The sequence below is a fragment of the Priapulus caudatus genome, unplaced genomic scaffold (assembly GCF_000485595.1).
Source record: "Priapulus caudatus unplaced genomic scaffold, Priapulus_caudatus-5.0.1 Scaffold122, whole genome shotgun sequence".
Taxonomy (NCBI): Eukaryota; Metazoa; Priapulida; class Priapulimorpha; order Priapulimorphida; family Priapulidae; genus Priapulus; species Priapulus caudatus.
The window spans coordinates 289,073-307,140 of NW_014577183.1; the positions used below are offsets into that span (position 1 = coordinate 289,073).

General features: G+C 42.4%; 1 protein-coding gene across 1 annotated transcript in view; it reads right to left on the bottom strand.

The window, feature by feature from the left end:
* Window positions 1–10,014: 10,014 nt before the first annotated feature.
* LOC106805666 (DDB1- and CUL4-associated factor 8-like) overlaps window positions 10,015–18,068 on the bottom strand; it is a 21,637-nt gene continuing 13,583 nt past the window's right edge. Inside the window, exons 8-15 of the mRNA XM_014807357.1 lie at window positions 17,102–17,199; window positions 16,354–16,461; window positions 15,672–15,796; window positions 14,154–14,261; window positions 12,745–12,875; window positions 12,055–12,174; window positions 11,448–11,570; window positions 10,015–10,201 (exon numbers count right to left, since the gene is read on the bottom strand). Of these exons, the coding sequence (XP_014662843.1) occupies window positions 10,088–10,201; window positions 11,448–11,570; window positions 12,055–12,174; window positions 12,745–12,875; window positions 14,154–14,261; window positions 15,672–15,796; window positions 16,354–16,461; window positions 17,102–17,199 (927 nt within the window). The 3' untranslated portion in view covers window positions 10,015–10,087. The remainder of the gene's footprint in view (window positions 10,202–11,447; window positions 11,571–12,054; window positions 12,175–12,744; window positions 12,876–14,153; window positions 14,262–15,671; window positions 15,797–16,353; window positions 16,462–17,101; window positions 17,200–18,068) is intronic.

Genomic DNA, 18,068 nt, shown 5'->3' on the forward strand with positions numbered 1-18,068 from the left:
GTCAGTGACGCGGGGGGATGCGCCGGCTGCGCCCCGGTATGCCGTTATATGTTGACCTGTCTCGTGTCAGACTTCTCGTCGGTGGACGTCTTATTCCTTGTCGTCTCGTCGTTAGGTGGTGTTACTGGCAGTATTGCCGTACACTGGCACTTGCCGTGCAATCGTTCGGTGCGCCGCTATGCGATTGTCTGTGGGTCCGGCCAGTGCAGGGGGGCGCTACAGCTTCGGCAAGGGCTTTAACGAACCCAACGACCAGACGGCGCCGCATGTCGACACGCCCTTCCAGGCTGTATCAAAATGACATCATGCAAGGGGATCCCTTTCACGGGTATGGTTCACGCCTCTTCGCGACATTGGTGACCTCCTGCAGGGGGCGCATTAACTCTATCTGCTTTCACGGTTTCCCGGTGCACACTCTCTACCGCTGTCTGCACGGGGGCCATTACAGCGCCTACGCTGCCTGCAGCGTGGCCGAACACCGACCTTACCCCGCTGCCTGCAGGGTTGGCATTATGCAGATACCTATGCTGCTGCAGCCGGTGGGGCGAGGCACGGAACTCGTACCGTGCTGTTGCAGGGGTGCACCGGGGACCGCTATCGCTGCCTGCGGGCACTGCGCCACGTGCGCATCGTGCTTGCAGGGTCTGCTGAGTTTCTTGCCATCGTGGCATCTTTCACGTTGTATAGGTTCGAACGCCGCACCTCAGGTATTGTCTGGTATTTTCTGTGGCTGCTGGTGTGCCTGACAACGACTGCGAATGCCACAAACAAAAAGTTTGTCAGATTAGGTTCATCCGCATTCCTCCCAGATAGTGTAGTCGTTACTGAAGACATATATTATTACATATATAGGGTAGATATCTAGGAGGCAGGTATGACACTCAAAATCGTGGATTCCATCTTGCTTGCCGAAGTGTACCGATGCATTAGTTGTGTCAATCGATAAATTAATCTAAATTAGGTTGGACTCACGGTTCTCACTCAATGTTTCCTTTAGTTTCCCTACCTCTTCTTTTTATGGAGTATAGCTCTTGAACGTCAAATGGTTCATGCTTTTGACTAGGCTTGGTGGCAGGGCGGTGCGTGGGGGGCTTGAAGTAGTGTTTGGAGTTGGCGTAGACCACGCAACAGGGTGGCATTTTTGTTGACAGCAAGAGACCAGCTGCCTCACAATGTATAACCAGTAGTAAGGCGGAGGAAAGCAAGCCCAGCTAGTCAACGCTCCGATGACATGTGTGACGTTCAAGCTACATCTCCATGAAAAAGAAGAGGTATGAAACTAAGTAAAGTTTTGAGTTGAGGAGGGGTGGATGTTACGCTAATTATATAATGTGTACATATGGGTATCCTATAATACATGTAATATAATGTGTATGTAGGTATCGTATAATACATGTAATATAATGTGTATGTAGGTATCGTATAATACATGTAATATAATGTGTATGTAGGTATCTTTATCGGTGATTATCACGTGCTGCGGCCCAGCACATACTCTGTATACGGTTGTGTTAGAATGCAATATTGCAATAAACACATATTTATAGAATTATCTGTTATTGTTGGAAATGGTACGCGCGTTGTATGCACATTATTTTGATTGTTTGCAATGTAGCAGACGTCATAATGACAATTCATTTCCGCACGTAAAACTTTTTTTGTTTAAAGGATTTTTTAAACCGTACACAGAAACTGGTCACTGCCATGATTCCTTTAATGCCACAAAACAAATGAAATATAGTAGTCAATCATGAACTAGTTGATTCAACTCATACCAACAAGTTCAGCTACTCCTTTACGAAAATCTTTACACGTGACTCTATCTTAATATCTAATAATAAGCCTTTCAATTCTGTTTTTTTATATTTAGCTTCTGTATGTGTGCTTTTTAATGAGTTTCTGAAACGAACAGTATTGTGGCAAGCGATTCCCACAGCAGATGGCAGCACTAGCTATATCCTCTGGACGTATAAGGATTTTTCTTGACGGTTTAGTTCTTGAGAATACTTTTGTCTCTCTTCCGTTAACAAATCCTTTAGCGCTGCTCTCCTTACCTAAAAACACAAGCGACGTATGAAGATTCTATACTAGACAAACATAGACAGATAACACCCGACAATGCAGCGAAATATGACCACGATAAACATCGATCAGCCATTCAGGATCAAAGACCTCTCTGGTTATCTCTGTAAACGCGCTAAATAGATTCCATCGTTCCTTCTAATTGTGAGCACGTGACAGCAACTAGCATGTGACGTCACGTACTATGATCGACGCTCTCCTGGCCATGCCGAGTTCCTCCGAGACTTCCTTCTCGCTCTGCGCCTTTCTGAGTGTGTGTTTGGCTTCATCACCTTCCTCCACCCAGCGTGCCGTGAGAAAGGTCTCCTTCATACTACACACACCAAACATGTGTATATATAGGCATAATACACACAGGCGCATTCACGTCTCCACGCGCGCGCGCACATGCACACACACACACACACACACACACACACACACACACACACACACACACACACACACGCGCGCGCGCGTGCTGTAATGATACACGAACGATATTACTGCTGCAATGTTATGGAGATGCAATAATATATACACATATATATATATATATATATATATATATATATATAACAAAGTCAAGGTATAGAATTTATAATGTGTATTAATGTGTATTAATGTGTTTATAATTATTCTATACCTTGACTTTGTTTTTATCTACACGGGTGTTCGTGTGCGACTTTACTTCTATATATATATATATGTGTGTGTGTGTGTGTAACAAAAACTCACAGTCTTATTGTGTTTTCTCGTTCTGCAGTTTTAGCATCCTCCTAAAAAGAAAGTACCGTATAAGAAAATCTAATCTAGGAATGCGTGTCTCGTTAGTACGTTTATTGTTTCACTAATTTCTTATCTAATTAATGTTATATCTAATGTCTAATTATCTAGTATCTAATTATCTAATATCTAATGTCTAATTTCTTATCTAATTAATGTTATAAACTAAAAATACATACTAAACAAAAGTAACTGTAACGTAATTACAACAATCTGGCCAAAAAATAATTTACTACGTATTTGCTCTTAAAGTTTAGGTCTAAAGTACAGCATCCTATGGGGAATCTACTAATGGTGGTCCTATATGTATGTGGCACACATCTAATGAATAGCATGGTGGAGTACCACCAGGTGCCTGAAATGTACGTGTCACGGTGTCCGTGAAATACTATATGGGTATGTATAATTATGCGGCTATTATACGCGTGCGCGTGTGGTTGCCCTTCGTATTAAGAAATAATCATTTTTACCGCGGTAGAAATAATTCAACCGCGGTAGAAATGATTCAACCGCGGTTAAATTATGTTCCTTTTAACCAATCACTGAATCAGAGGCCTTGATACACATAATTTAACCGCGGTTGAATTTTTTCTACCGCGGTAAAAACAATTAGTTCTTAGTACGACACTATGAAGAATCTCATTAGAATGTGCAAGTTAACAAAGTAGCGACCAAGACGATAAAATTTGTAGCATTATGGTAGATGTCTTCTTTCCTTGCGACTAAATCTCATAACCCCATAACGAATATTTTCTTATCCCAGGTGACTGTAACGAAGAAGGAAAGATACTAGCTGTCATCAGACAAAACCTAAAATCAAAGCCTAACTTACACGCACACATACACATACCGTTATTCTCTCAGCTTGCGTTCTTCGTGCCTTATGTCTCCAACTGTTATCAGTATCTCGTTCATATCTGTAGGACGTTGACAATAAACTCATTTTGCATAGATTTTTTTACGTTTTCTATCTCTGCCGCAAGACGATTCTATCTTACCGTTCTAAACACGCGTCATAACGCATAAACAATGGCACTCTCACACTCGCGTACGTTTACATAGGAAGTGAATGCCTGGGAGGCGTAGTCGACTCTTTGTACAAAGACCTATATCCCTGTTGAATATCATCGTAATCTGGGAGGAGTACCTGACTTTAAGCGCCGAGGCGTTGCATCCCGGCAGAGTACTGTCGTATCCGGAAGTTCAGTGAACACGCATTCAGTCGATTACAACCGAACGGAAATAAAACCTCGAATGTCTTTGTTCTTATATTCATTATCAATCAACATTTTTAATAAAGAAAATGCATACAGCAGGTGGATCTACATTTTACTATGTCTACGTTGAAACTTCCTCACGCCAAGTACCAGGCCTCATCTTCTACGGAGAGGTACCAGTCATATATCTTGATATCATAATCATCGTTGTCATGATATTAATATTGACCCTGGCGTGTAGGCACAGTCAGTGTACACACCCCAAAGTCTGATGTAACCCTACATCTGCCACCAGAATACGGTGTTCCATGATTACCCGATGCGGCGTGCTCGGAGTACCGGTCATCATATACGATGTCGCGCATTTATGTGTCAGCTATGTGTGATAATGTCAGCGTGTGTTTATGGCGTTACATAATTGCCGTGGCATCGCACGCTTTGAATCCTTTTGTCAACCACGATGTCGCCCCTTTTCAACCAATACAGCGCGACGTTGTGGTTACAAAAAGGATGTATTTGCGGTTGAAAATGTGCGACGTCGTAGTTGACAAAAGCGACGTCGCGGTTGTGAAAGTATTTAAAACACAAGACGCAACGACAATTATGGAACACAAATGTGCGACATCGTATATAGATAAATTGTAGTCTAACGCCGCGCGAGGGCAATTATGGAACACCGCGAGCACACGCTGACATGATCACACGTTCACACATCAAGGTAGGAACAGCAAGATGTAAGAAGAACCTTATCCACGTGCTGGCCAATATTCTTCCCCATCATAACTAGCATTCTAAAACGCTTCAAATAATAACACGACGTACCGGTAGATGACGCCACTATTATACCACACCTGGATGCAAGGAGTGAGTATGTCATCATTATACTGCAAACGATAAAATCTCCAGGTATTTTCACCAGCATTACAACCGGCTACATAGCATCAGTAGTAAGATAATAACTTGCCATAATAACTCATATGTTACTTGTGATAACACAAACGCCGCACGGTTTGACGTGACGGCACGCGCGCATTCCTAATTACCACAAAAGGTCATCTATTGTAGTAACATACCACGGCTATCTACCGAGGTCACCAGCTAAGGTCACCCAAGAAGGTACCAACCGACGAGCGTTGAAAACACACAACGAATGAATATGATGAATGTATAAAGAAACAACTCTTTTTAAAGTGAAAACCAATGGATTAAGTATCGATCTACCAAGCTTCTGCATGATATTCCCAATCGCCAATGCAAATGCTGCCACGCTATACGGAACTCAATATTATTCTGCGTGGAATTTACCAATCATCAAGGAATTCCTCCCAATACAATGTTCTGTATGGAATTTCCAATATATTGCGTGGAAATGTAGACATTACGAAGCGAATTTCCACGTATTCTGCGTAGAAATTATGAATATTTTCGATGGACTTGTGAAATATTCTGCATGGGATTCGCTCGCACATGCCTCAACCAATGCTTACATGCAGACGGCCAATCAATATCTCTGTAACAGTAATAGCGTTCCCTAACAGAAGGAACCAAGTGTTGTTGGGAAAAATCTGCGAATAGCAAGAGAAAACCGGGCGAGTCAAAGATCTATGTATGAACACATTTATTTCGTCTTACATTGTCTATAACACATCTAATATGTATTTATACATAGATCTGTTGGCAAATAAAACAAATATAGAAATTACTTATGAGAAAGAAAAACGACTATATAACTACTATTGTACCAGTGACCACTGTCATATCACGCCTATAACGTGTCCGTAACAAATATTTCTTCATGGTATAATGTTATCTAAAATAATCAACGATACCGTCGGGTCTGATAATAAAATACACACACGCACGCACGCACGCACGCACGCACGCACGCTCACACACACACACAACACACACACACACACACACACACACACAAACACCAACCAGCACACGCAGCACGCACACGCACACGCACACGCCAAACACGCACACTTCACACGCCACGCACAGCGCACACGCACACGCACACGCACACACCACCACACACACACACACACACACACACACACACACACACAATTATTGTGATATGATATTGACAGTTCCAAATCAATGAGCTATAGGCCTACCTATGACAATGTAGTATGGCGCGAAACAACGGGACAGTGAGTATTATATATATACAAATATCTATATATATACATATTATCAGGAGTTAATAACGACAAAAAAAACAAGACAATAAAGACATAAAGTTTGTCTTTATTAACTCCTTATATTATATATATATAGCTGAGCCCATATACGGTATACGCCATATTTTTCGCGTACAGGTATTTTCGCGAATTCAGACTTGACGGACAATTTCGCGAGTGGTTAATTTCGCGGTCGGTGAATTACCGAATCAGTAAAGAACAGCGTGTTGTTATTTTCGCGGTCGGGGACGCGCGTTCGCGAAATTCGCGTAATTTAAACCACCGCAAAATATATATAGCGTATACAGTTGTTCTATTGTACTATAGCTAGACGATACTATAGACTATAGTCACGTCGATTCGCGTCATGCAACACTGAAACCGACATGATGAGTCATTGATGACCTGACAACGATGACTGCGGTTGTGTCGCAGCAACATGATGCATCGAACAATCGTGTGATTGCAAGGAAGATTTATTGAACGCATGTAACGAGCTTGCGATGTCAACTGTTGGTATCGATCACTCGCATTCAAGAGATACTTAACGCGGTATCTACAACGAGCTACGTACACATGTGACCGTATACATAACATGTAGCACTATAGCATCAGAGTTGAGATAATACACGCACGTATCTGATACAGTCAAACCTGTACACAAGGGTTACCCAGGGGGAACCCTAAGTGTCCTATATAGCTGGGTGTCCCTTGTATGAGGGTGACTTCACTGCACAGCTGACACGCAAGGGAAATGCCAAAAGCTCCAAAGAATGCCAATCTTTAGAAACAGATGCTCGTTCTATAGAGATGTTCTTCGCTAGCACAAGTCTGACTGTAGAATAACTACGTATTATTTTACTGCTGACGGCATGTATCAATGTAAACGTGGTCACACGGTGGTTATTCACTGCAAATGCTCTTGATTGCGAGACGATGATGTTCACTACGTGAGATGAATGGTATCCGATAGCTGCTGAGCATTTTATATCCCTGTGACACCACACACGGCTAGATGTTCGTGTGTGTGTGGCACAGCGGGTATTTACACCTATATTCTATACAAAGTACGCGACTCCACTCAGCCCTTATAGAAGTCAGGCGTGGCAGTTCAGTCGCTATACCGATTTCGACATACATTTTTTATTAAAACAACTATCCGTCAATCATTCGCGCTGTAAGATAGCAGCAAACATGTTATTCCGAAGTGACTAAAAAGAACAACGGATCACGCGACAAAACTTTCATAAACCGCATTCGCGTTCCCGCCATAGGCAGCTCACAAACGCATTCGTCCGTCTATTATTGATATAATTACAGTATCGCTGTGGTTCTCACACTATCAGGAGTGTCATAACATAGAAGTCTCATAGTCTATATTATGACACTCCTGACACTATTACAGGGTTAGAAATTAACTTTTGAACAAGGGAGTCCGGCCCTCAAAAAGAGGGAGTCCGTAGCAAAATAGGGGAGACCGTAGTCTGATGTTCAAAACTAAAGCACAACAATAATAACGCATGTGCGTATTTGAAGATGCGATGCACGTCTGCCAAATTTTCTTTGGACATTTGATGAAAAAAATACGGTAATTCCGTGAGGCCGTGCTCTGGAACGAACTTGTTAGTATAACAGAATTTTCAGGGAGTCCCACGGACTCCTGCAGATGTCAAATCAGGAAGTCCGACAGTAAATCAGGGAGTATTTGACTCCGGACTCCCGTTAATTTCGCACCCTGCTATTACATCGGCGCGTTGCCCAGCTCCCACTACCCACGCTACACCGCTCACACTGCTGACTGGAGTTTTGACCATTGTCTCGTACTAGTACTAATGTCCGTCGGTTGATTTGTCCATAGATATATACAAACACATGTGTTTTTATTATATCTATGGTTTGTCGCGCCACGGACACAGCAAGTAATAAGGGATGAGAGAACGAAGCGCTCGCAATAAAGTTTTAATATGTACGATGTAATAAGTTCAAACCGTTAACATTCCCTGTGAAATACACCGCATAACAAGTATAGTAGTATTTGAAACAATACGATAAATGTTGTATATATATATATATATATATATATATATATATATACATGGCTCTGCCTTATAATTTATCTTGCTACAGGTGTAAAACGTTTCCACCAATCAGAACGTTAGTCACGGCAACAGAAACGTATATATTACACATGCTAGGTAGGGTTAGTCATAAATGTAGAATATTCAACGTCCAATTTCCACCATGCCTTAGTGATAATTGTTGACATAACAGTGGCCGAGTTGCAAGCCACCTCATGCGATGCCCTTCAAGCCACAGCTTCAATGATAAACTGAAACCATCCTATGCTACTGAAAACGCAAAAATTACGTGGCAAGGATCACCATAGTAATAATCGCCATCATAATAATAACCATGGCAATGGTCACTGTGGCACCAAATAACATGGCAACTATCACCATGGCAACGTTCACTGTGGCAACGATCACCGTTGCAACGATTACTGTAGTTACAACCACTGTGGTAAGTTTTGAGCCTGCACACCGACGTTACACGACTCTTCTATACTGTGTAACTGTGCAGCGTACAGCACGCGTGGATACACAATCGTAACACGTGGCATGCGAGATGAGATCCGCCGAATTAATTAATCCATTTAATTCGCGTAAAAATTGAGCCTGGAAGGAATCATCCACTGAAGTTCACCATGTTGAAGGCCACTGACTACGTTGAAGTCCACTGACTACGTTGACGGTCACTGACCATGTTAAAGGTCACTGACTACGTTGAAGGCCACTGACTACGTTGAAGGTCACTGACCATGTTAAAGGTCACTGACTACGTTGACGTCCACTGACTACGTTGAAGGTCACTGACCATGTTGAAGGTCACTGACTACGTTGAACGTCACTGACTATGTTGAAGGTCATTGACTATGATGAAGGTCACTGACCATGTAGGTCACTGATGATGCTGCAGGTCAACCGCACGAGACTGAACGTCCGAAGCGTCTTCAATAATAGTCAAACATAATAGGACACAACTCTCCGATTTCATAGTGGAATTTGCGGCGTCGCAGCTGCATCCGAGTTCGATCAGACAAGAGCTGGCAGCCGGTCCTCAGGCGAAGTCATGCCAATTCTCACGGGCTCCTAAACGCGCGAGTATGCGCATCGTGATGTGAAAACGCGCACTTCTACCACAAACTACAAGCCTGGCACCCGAGCCTTATACACACAGCCTTTTTATTTACCCTGCAGAACATCCACATCTATGTACAGTAGGTTGGGTTCTTTTTTACAAAATAGCTGATTTGCTGCTGTCGAATAAGCGCGGGTGTAATTTACAAATCGGACGTGGCAGACGGGCAAGTCTATTCATTCTGTTGTTGCTTGTCTGCAGGAGGCTTGACCCTTCACAGATTGGCCGTGTATCGGGAGATAGGCGGCGCTTAATACGGTGCGTATAGGACAGGGAGAACTTCTGAGGGTCTGTAGAGAACAGGGGAAATTTAGGACGGCGTGTAGAGGACAGAGGGAACTTAGGAGAAAGCGTGGAGAATAGGGAGCGCTTACGAGAGACCGTGGAGAATAGGTGGCACTTACAAGAAAATGTGACGGCTATGGTACACTTGCAAAGAAGGGTGGAGAATATGGAGTGCTTACGAGAGACCGTGGACGATAGGTGGCACTTACGAGGAAGTGTGAGGCTGCCTAGAGAGCACTTGCAAAGTAGAATAGAGAATAGGGGGGCTAATAAAGGAGCGTGAACGATAGCGGATTTTTATGACGGAGCGCATTGCACTGCAGTAGGTGTGCAAACACTAGGAGGCGCTTACGAAGGAGCGCACTGCACAGCAGCTGGCATGTCTGACTCCTCACTGTCATCGCTGTCAACGGTGTCACTGCTTGACGACTCCTGTACTTCTCTTTCCTCCTCCACCCCAGCCTGCAGTAACAACAAGAATGAAGTAAAGCACACACATCATCTGTCAAATCCGCGTTTTCTTCTTCCCTCTCCTCCTTACTGCATGAAGGCTTCTGTATCTCCCTCATAATTCCACACCAGCCTGCAGTAATAATAAGCAACAAGAAGATAACAAAGGATGAATCATATGTTCAGTTTACTCAGACGCACAAAGACATGGCAACCCACTATAGTTAGACCTCGATTATCCGAATGAGACGGGAGAGTATTTTGTTCGGATAACTGATTGTTCGAATAACAAATCTGATCGTAAATAAAGGAAGCCATAAGGAAGGCAAATTATGTCAGCAACTGTACCGACTGTTGCCAGTCCGACTGTTTCTAGGCAACGTTACGTCAAACGCGCACCGCCTATTTATCTTTCTACAGCGCTAAACAAAGGAAAAGTGAACTATCAAATGTATTTTCTTGAATTATAAATAACACGAATGGATTGAAATATATAATTAAATTATCTCAAAATAAACCTTCATTTCGGTGCAATATTGAAATTTAATTAGCTTGAATTCTTCATAACCTCTGAATAGTAGGTGACCCAACGGCAATGGGTCACAGGTGGTCTAGTGGCTTATTAAATATTCACGGGACCTTGAGATCTTGTTCGGATAATCCAAAATTCAGATAATTGATGTTCGGATAACCGAGGTTTGACTGTATACAGATTTTGGTGCTAAATCGGCATTGTATTTCACTGATATAATTATAGCCCTTACTATTTTCCCTTCATGCCATCATACTTTTCTGCAGTAAACACGGGTAGTGTAATACACTATACATCGTTTATTGCAATGTGGTGCATTTTGGCAATAAATCTCCAGCATTCTGTTTGCATCTGGTCCATAACATTGTGCCCTTCTCGTTCTCATGCTCCTCCGTCTCCTCCTTCCTCTTCCTTTTCTTCTTCTTCTTCTTCTTCTTCTTCTTCTTCTTCTTCTTCTTCTTCTTCCCTTATTAAGCAGGGTAGCTTTGCGACACACTGCTAACTTCAGCCCTTGGTCACAGGTACTCTAATCCAACCATGTTGCTGATACTGAGGGTGGCCACTGCAAGAGTCTTTTTCATGTCCTCGGTGGCTATTTTATGTTTCCACTGCATACCTTAATGTTCATTGCCGCAGATGTGACGTTGTTTTGTTTAACATATTGCCGGTGCAGGGTTCTATGGTATGTACATCGCCACGTGTGAGTAAGAAGAGATGAAGCCATACCTGGCGCCTCGCCCGCCTCCTCAGCTGTCGCATCAGAAACCAGAGCATCTGTCCATCGATGAAGTCACTGCTGCCCTCTAGGCGATGGTCGCGCTTACGTCGCTTCAGATTCCGTTCGACTGTCTGCCAACGTACAAAACATATAATTATGTGCATGACATACACACATACATGCGTTCTCACATACACGACACGAAATGGCATAACATGAAATTGCATGAAATGACAACATGACATGCAATAGGAATATTGAAATTCAATAGAATGACAATATTCAACAAGCATGATGAATTTAGAAAAAATGCCATCGAAACTGTCGCTCCAAGTTAATATTTTGAAATTATCGTGAAATAAAATTATATGATAAGAAAGCAACTACTTTATATTCAAAAGAGAATAGTGTTATCTTTTGTGAATAGCAACATGGAATGACGACCGAAATCTGTCGTCGTGCGTGCTCTTATGAGACAATAGCGAAATAGTCTAATAGAAATAGTGATGTTCAAACTATAATACCATCATACAAGTACCAGTCTATCGTGTGCACGCATGGGAGTTTGAGATGCGCATATATACATGAATAACTATTTGAAGCGACGCCACCCACCAACTTAAGCTCCGACATTGGGTTGGCTTCTTCTAGTGACGGCACCCAGACCTTTATGTCGTTGTCGAGGCCACTCGTCGCAAGCACCGGGTAGAGCGGGTGTGGCTCCAGGCAGTTCACCTAGAAGAGTGTAGAATTGACTCACCTGAGTGACATAACACAACTACGGCCCCCCGCCCCCTGGATATAGTTGATAGGCCAGTCGAGCTAGACCAGTTTGTACGTGGTTTTTCATGGGTGCACACCCGAAAAGCTTCATGAACCAGAGAAGTTAGACTTATCATTTACTAAGCTTCTGATATGCATTCGAAACTGTTTCAATCAATTTGTAATTACGCAACACGTGTTTGTTTTCGCACATTACCGTCGGCCAAACTACGACACAAACAGCAATTACTATAATGATGGTACGTGTGTACACTGTTAATCCACCGCATGTTTAGTTGCTCTACCCGTCTCCGGTTGGTGCAGTTAGCTTCTTTGTTGGTTGTTAACTCAGTTGACATTCATTCTGTCAATATAGTTTACATATGTTTCGAACAAAATATCATCTAAATATACATGCATGCAGTTGTGAGCCGGACTGCTATACGAACATCACAAAACAAACGATGCGATAAGACCAGCACCCTCCACTTACGATGACGATGCGTAAGAAGAGAACGCTCTGTAATAACATGCATGGCTTACCACACCTCCCTCGTCCGCACGAAGAAAGCTCACTATCCTCTCCGTATCGTGATCCCAGAGGAACACATGTCCGCAGTCACTGCCGCTAACAATGAACTCACTGCAAGGACCGTAGTAGTTCACGCCCTTCACTGTAATAATGAACATGCAATATGAACAACATTGTAGGGACTACAGTATTTCACACCCTTCACTGTAATAATGAACACATGGTAAACTGCTCAGTCCATTCAATGCAATACTCAACACACGATGAGCAACACTAAACGGACCATTGTAAATCAATCCCTTCACTGCAATAATGAACACATGATGAACAATACTGTAAGGTTTATAGTAGATCACTCCCTTCCATGCAATAAACAATAAATAAACAATATTGCAATATTGCAAATATGCAATGTACAAACAATAACTTAATAAGCAACACTAAAAGAACCATAGTAGCAAGAGCGTATAAAGAAGGAGAGCGTACAACGGTGAAATGCTGAAACCATGTTGCAGTATTAGTCGAATTAATCAACTTTGCCCGTTTTATTTTGACGATTCTTTGTGGTATTATTGATCATCCTACCTTGCCAATATAAAACAAACCGCTTGTCCCTACGACGCTGAGATAATGAGCGGTGAAAATCTGGTATTTTCGCCGAAAACCGACTCGAGATCAGTGTTTACTGCAACTGTCTCTCGTTCTGGCGATAGCTTCGAAAAACCTCAAACCGGAAGCAACATACAGTCCACAAAACGAGAGACAGTTGCAGTAAACACTGATCTCGAGTTGTTTTTCGACGAAAATACCAGATTTTCACCGCTCATTATCTCAGCGTAGAGGCATCATAGGGACATGCGGTTTGTTTTATATTAACAAATTAAGGTAGGACAGCTGATCAATAATACTGCAAAGAATCGTCAAAATAAAACGGGGAAAGTTTATTAATTTGACTAATACTGCAACATGGTTTCAGCATTTCACCGTTGTACGCTCTCCTTCTTAATACGCTCTTGATAGTAGTGCACTCTATTCACTGCAATAATGAACACATAATAAAGAAGGTGCTGTTCAGGGTTTCCACTAGAAATTTTTTTGGGTATGAACCAAAATGATGGGTGTTCAATGATTAATTGAGAATAAATTTGAAGTCAAATTATATGGATTCATGTTGCGACCGCCTTAGGAAATCACATTAAACCGCCTCCTTATTTGGATACCAACTAGTGCTTTAAACAAGTGACTATCATGTTTGAACCAGTGACTTTCTTGTTGAATTAATGTGAAATTATGCAAATATTTTTGGGTATGGATCCATACCCTAGAAATATTTTTTAGGTATGGAATTTTACCCTTTTACCATCCTGGCAGAAACCCTGCTGTTATCTAGCTAAGGCAGATGGGTGAATTACGCACATACCTGTAGCGCTGTTTCTGTGTCCCTGGTATCTATGCTGGTGCTCTGCATCTGTTGAATGACTCGTATCAAACGTATAGATATCTTCATCATTGTAGCTCACCAGCAATTCTGTAACAAAATCACACACAAGTGTCAGCGTAAGTACACGTAATCTGGAAATATATCTACGCAACTACTGACTGCTCTGTTGACTAGAACCACTACATGTGAAAATGATTAATTGTGGGAAAATTTTTAACCAAGGACGTTCTGTCAGTGCTCAGCGTTGTTCTCCTAGGGTAGTATATGTAGTGATACCAGCTCACTATTGCACACAATTAGTAATACAATAATACCCCATGCCATGTACATAATGTTTCACAGTAAAAATTTTCATAATGCGCAAATTCGCGTGGACGTCACGCTCCACATGATCACATTTGACAATCTCAACACAGGCATGCTCTTTTTCTAGCTTCATGCATTTGTCTGCAAAGTAATCAAGTTGACCTGAGTACTGGGGCCACTTACAACACATGTAATTAACTCAAATTGGTATACCCCTCCCCTCCCAGGCCCTCCCTTAACCATCCTTAAACAATATGCCTTCAGAAATTCCTAGGGAGTAAAATCGTCATAACCTACAAATTACATGTGTGAATTCATACATAATTCGGGTTGTCGTAATGCGGGTTATTAGGCCTACTGTAAATATCATAGATGTAAATGTGTAAGACATGCTGAGAGGGTCTATATGTCCCTCAGGGTACTATCAGAGGGTACCCTGGGTACGGTTCGATATATCGGAACGTACCCTGCCACTATCTAATATGCCGGACCGTACCTCGCCTACTCCACTAACGAGTCTAGGGAGTCGCCTACGCCTACTCCCTAACCCTAACCATATCAAATAGTTACCAGGGTATGTTCCGGTATACCGGACCGTACCCAGGGTACGTTCCGGCAGTACCCTGGGGGACATAGACCCTATGAGCGAGTTACCAGGGTACGTTCCGATATATATCGAACCGTACCCAGGGTAGTGGGTACCCTCCGATAGTACCCTAGGGGACATAGACCCTATGAGCGTAAGACATAGTGAGACATTTCATCAATATTTCTTTGCATTTCGTGCACTTTTAATTTTCAATGGAGACCGTTTGCAAGTAAACATATGTGGTATCAATCACTAATAGCAACAACCATCACATTGCATTGCATTGCACCTTCAACTGCAACACTAATTCCAAAACTCAATTCAAGATCTGAAATCTTAACACGACTAAATTTTTCCACAGAACACCTTATAATAGCCATCCATCCAGCTATGAGTTCAACAGATACCTCGGGCAACTCAGGTTACCGTTATGCTCATGCATTCTGGGTAACTACTACCCATACCTCTATAGGTACCTCACAAAAGCACTTATGTAATTGTTAGCCACGTGTCTATGGACACCGTCACTAACATAGATGAGAAAGTTATTAATAGCACGCCATGTTTACCCTACGACACAGGCGCCGTGAGACAGTGCTTACCCGATCCATTATAGTTATAGACTAGACACGTTATGTTGGCTCTCGTTTCGGCTCCCAGCAGATGGTGGGGACAGTACTTGTTTAGCACGCTGCTATCACTCGTTATTTTCCTCTTGTCGTAGATCCTGCAAAAACATCGCGTTCCGTCGTCACGACGCACGATCGTGTAAACAACGCTGAACAAACATTGCTACCTAACAACAGGTCAAGATATTTTTGACTGGGTTATATTACGATGTACTGGCTGGTAGAACTCACACACTCTGCATCCTTCAAGAACTAGTGTAAATTAGGTGGCGATTGACCTTGGTTACGTGAACCTAATGCTATATAATTAAATGCAGTATTTAACCAGGTCTTGCTCCCTTCACCAACCAACGTAGTTTAACTCATTACACATATGTAACTCGAACACACAAACATGTCTGTTACTATACAAGGAACTGTCTAACTGTATCTACAGCCATGATTGCAAGCTGATGAAATAGCTTAATTAGCAAAACGTAAATCAACATAATTATGTTAATATCTATTTTCTAACAACATGTACTGCATTATAATTACATGTGTGACACAGAAATAAAAAATTCCCTAAATCCTGAGGCAGACATGCATGAATCTCACTCGACTTTATGTAGAAGGGCTCCATCAGTCACTAATTACAGGTGAGAAGGATGCACACCTGGCATACTGATCCCTGCCACCGGTGGCAAACTCATACGGCTTGCCTGGATTGCTATGTATCGTGTACAGTGCAACTTTCTTGTTGTTTTCCTTACACGTCAGCAGTCTGAAACAGAGAAATCAGCAGTTGTTACTGGCGCTGGTGTGCTTATAGTGTTTACTGTGTGTAAGATACTGGTAGAGTTGTGCTGGTCTGTTAACAGTGTTTACTGTTTGTGTATCATAGTCGAGTTGTGCTGGTCTGTTTACACTGTTTACTGTGCGTAAGAAATGGTAGGGTTGGGCTGGTGTGTTAATGTTGTTTACTAAATTTTAATCCGATTCTTTAAAACAATCTCAAATCTCAGTTCGATTCTACCTCTATTTCAATTACAGTTTTCGTGACCTATAGGTTAAGCAATAAAAAGTCAGGTTATATCATGGGTAGATCTTGTTACTTGTATACTTTTGGTTACACAGATGCACAATCTCTTATCTGTAATTTTAAAATATTAAACGCCATAAAACTAAATGTCCATGCATTATACATATACACGCAGATGGCAAAACATCCTGTCATTTCCAATTTACCATTTATGAACAAAAATAAAAACCGACAATGAAGAAGTTGACAGTAATGAATGATCAGATTTTTTGTCACTTAATCTCTGCTATTCCGATGACAACGATGATGGTGATGATGACGATGACAACGATTACAATCTGAGAGAAGACATGTGATGCGGGGGGATGTAGGAAGCCCTCACCTGTTTGGCTTCTCATTCTGTCTGACATCAATCTCAAATATGACCCCGTCCTCTCCCGCGCTGAGAAACACATGCGGAGAATCAGGCTCCAACGACAGCTGCAATGTTACAACGCATCCAAGTGAACACGGACCATCGCACGCACACAAGACTAATGAGCACATCACATCATTTATGTCACATCACGTTATGTCACATCACATCATGTTATGTCATGTCACGTGTGTCAGGCATCACTGGTGGCAAAGGGCGATCTGACGTGACACGAGGTGGCTAGGTCTCAGAAACCATGCAGAAAATTTACTTAGTGGTAACCCTATAATACAGTGTACCTATGTATGTGTGTGGGGGTATGTATGTGTGTGGGGGTATGTATTTGTGTGAGGGCATGTATGTGTGTGTGTGTGGGGGTATGTATGTGTGAGGGGGTATGTATGTGTGTGGGGTATGTGTGTGTGTGGGGTATGTATGTGTGTGGGGTATGTGTGTGTGGGGGTATGTATGTGTATGTATGTGTGTGGGGTATGTATGTGTGTGGGGTATGTATGTGTGTGGGGGTATGTATGCGTGTGGGGGTATGTATGTGTGTGGGGGTATGTATGTGTGTGTGAGGGGGTATGTATGTATGTGTGTGTGTGGAGGTATGTATGTGTGAGGGGGTATGTATGTGTGTGTGAGGGGGTATGTATGTGTGTGAAGGTATGTATGTGTGTGGGGTATGTGTGTGTGTGTGTGGGGGGGGGGTATGTATGTGTATGTATGTAAGATGTATGCATGTCTGTGTGTGGATGGTATGTATGTGTGTGGGGGTATGTATGTGTGTGTGTGGGGGTATGTATGTGTGAGGGTGTATGTATGTGTGTGGGGTATGTATGTGTGTGGGGTATGTATGTGTGTGTGGGGTATGTATGTGTGTGGGGTATGTATGTGTGTGGGGTATGTATGTGTGTGGGGTATGTATGTGTGT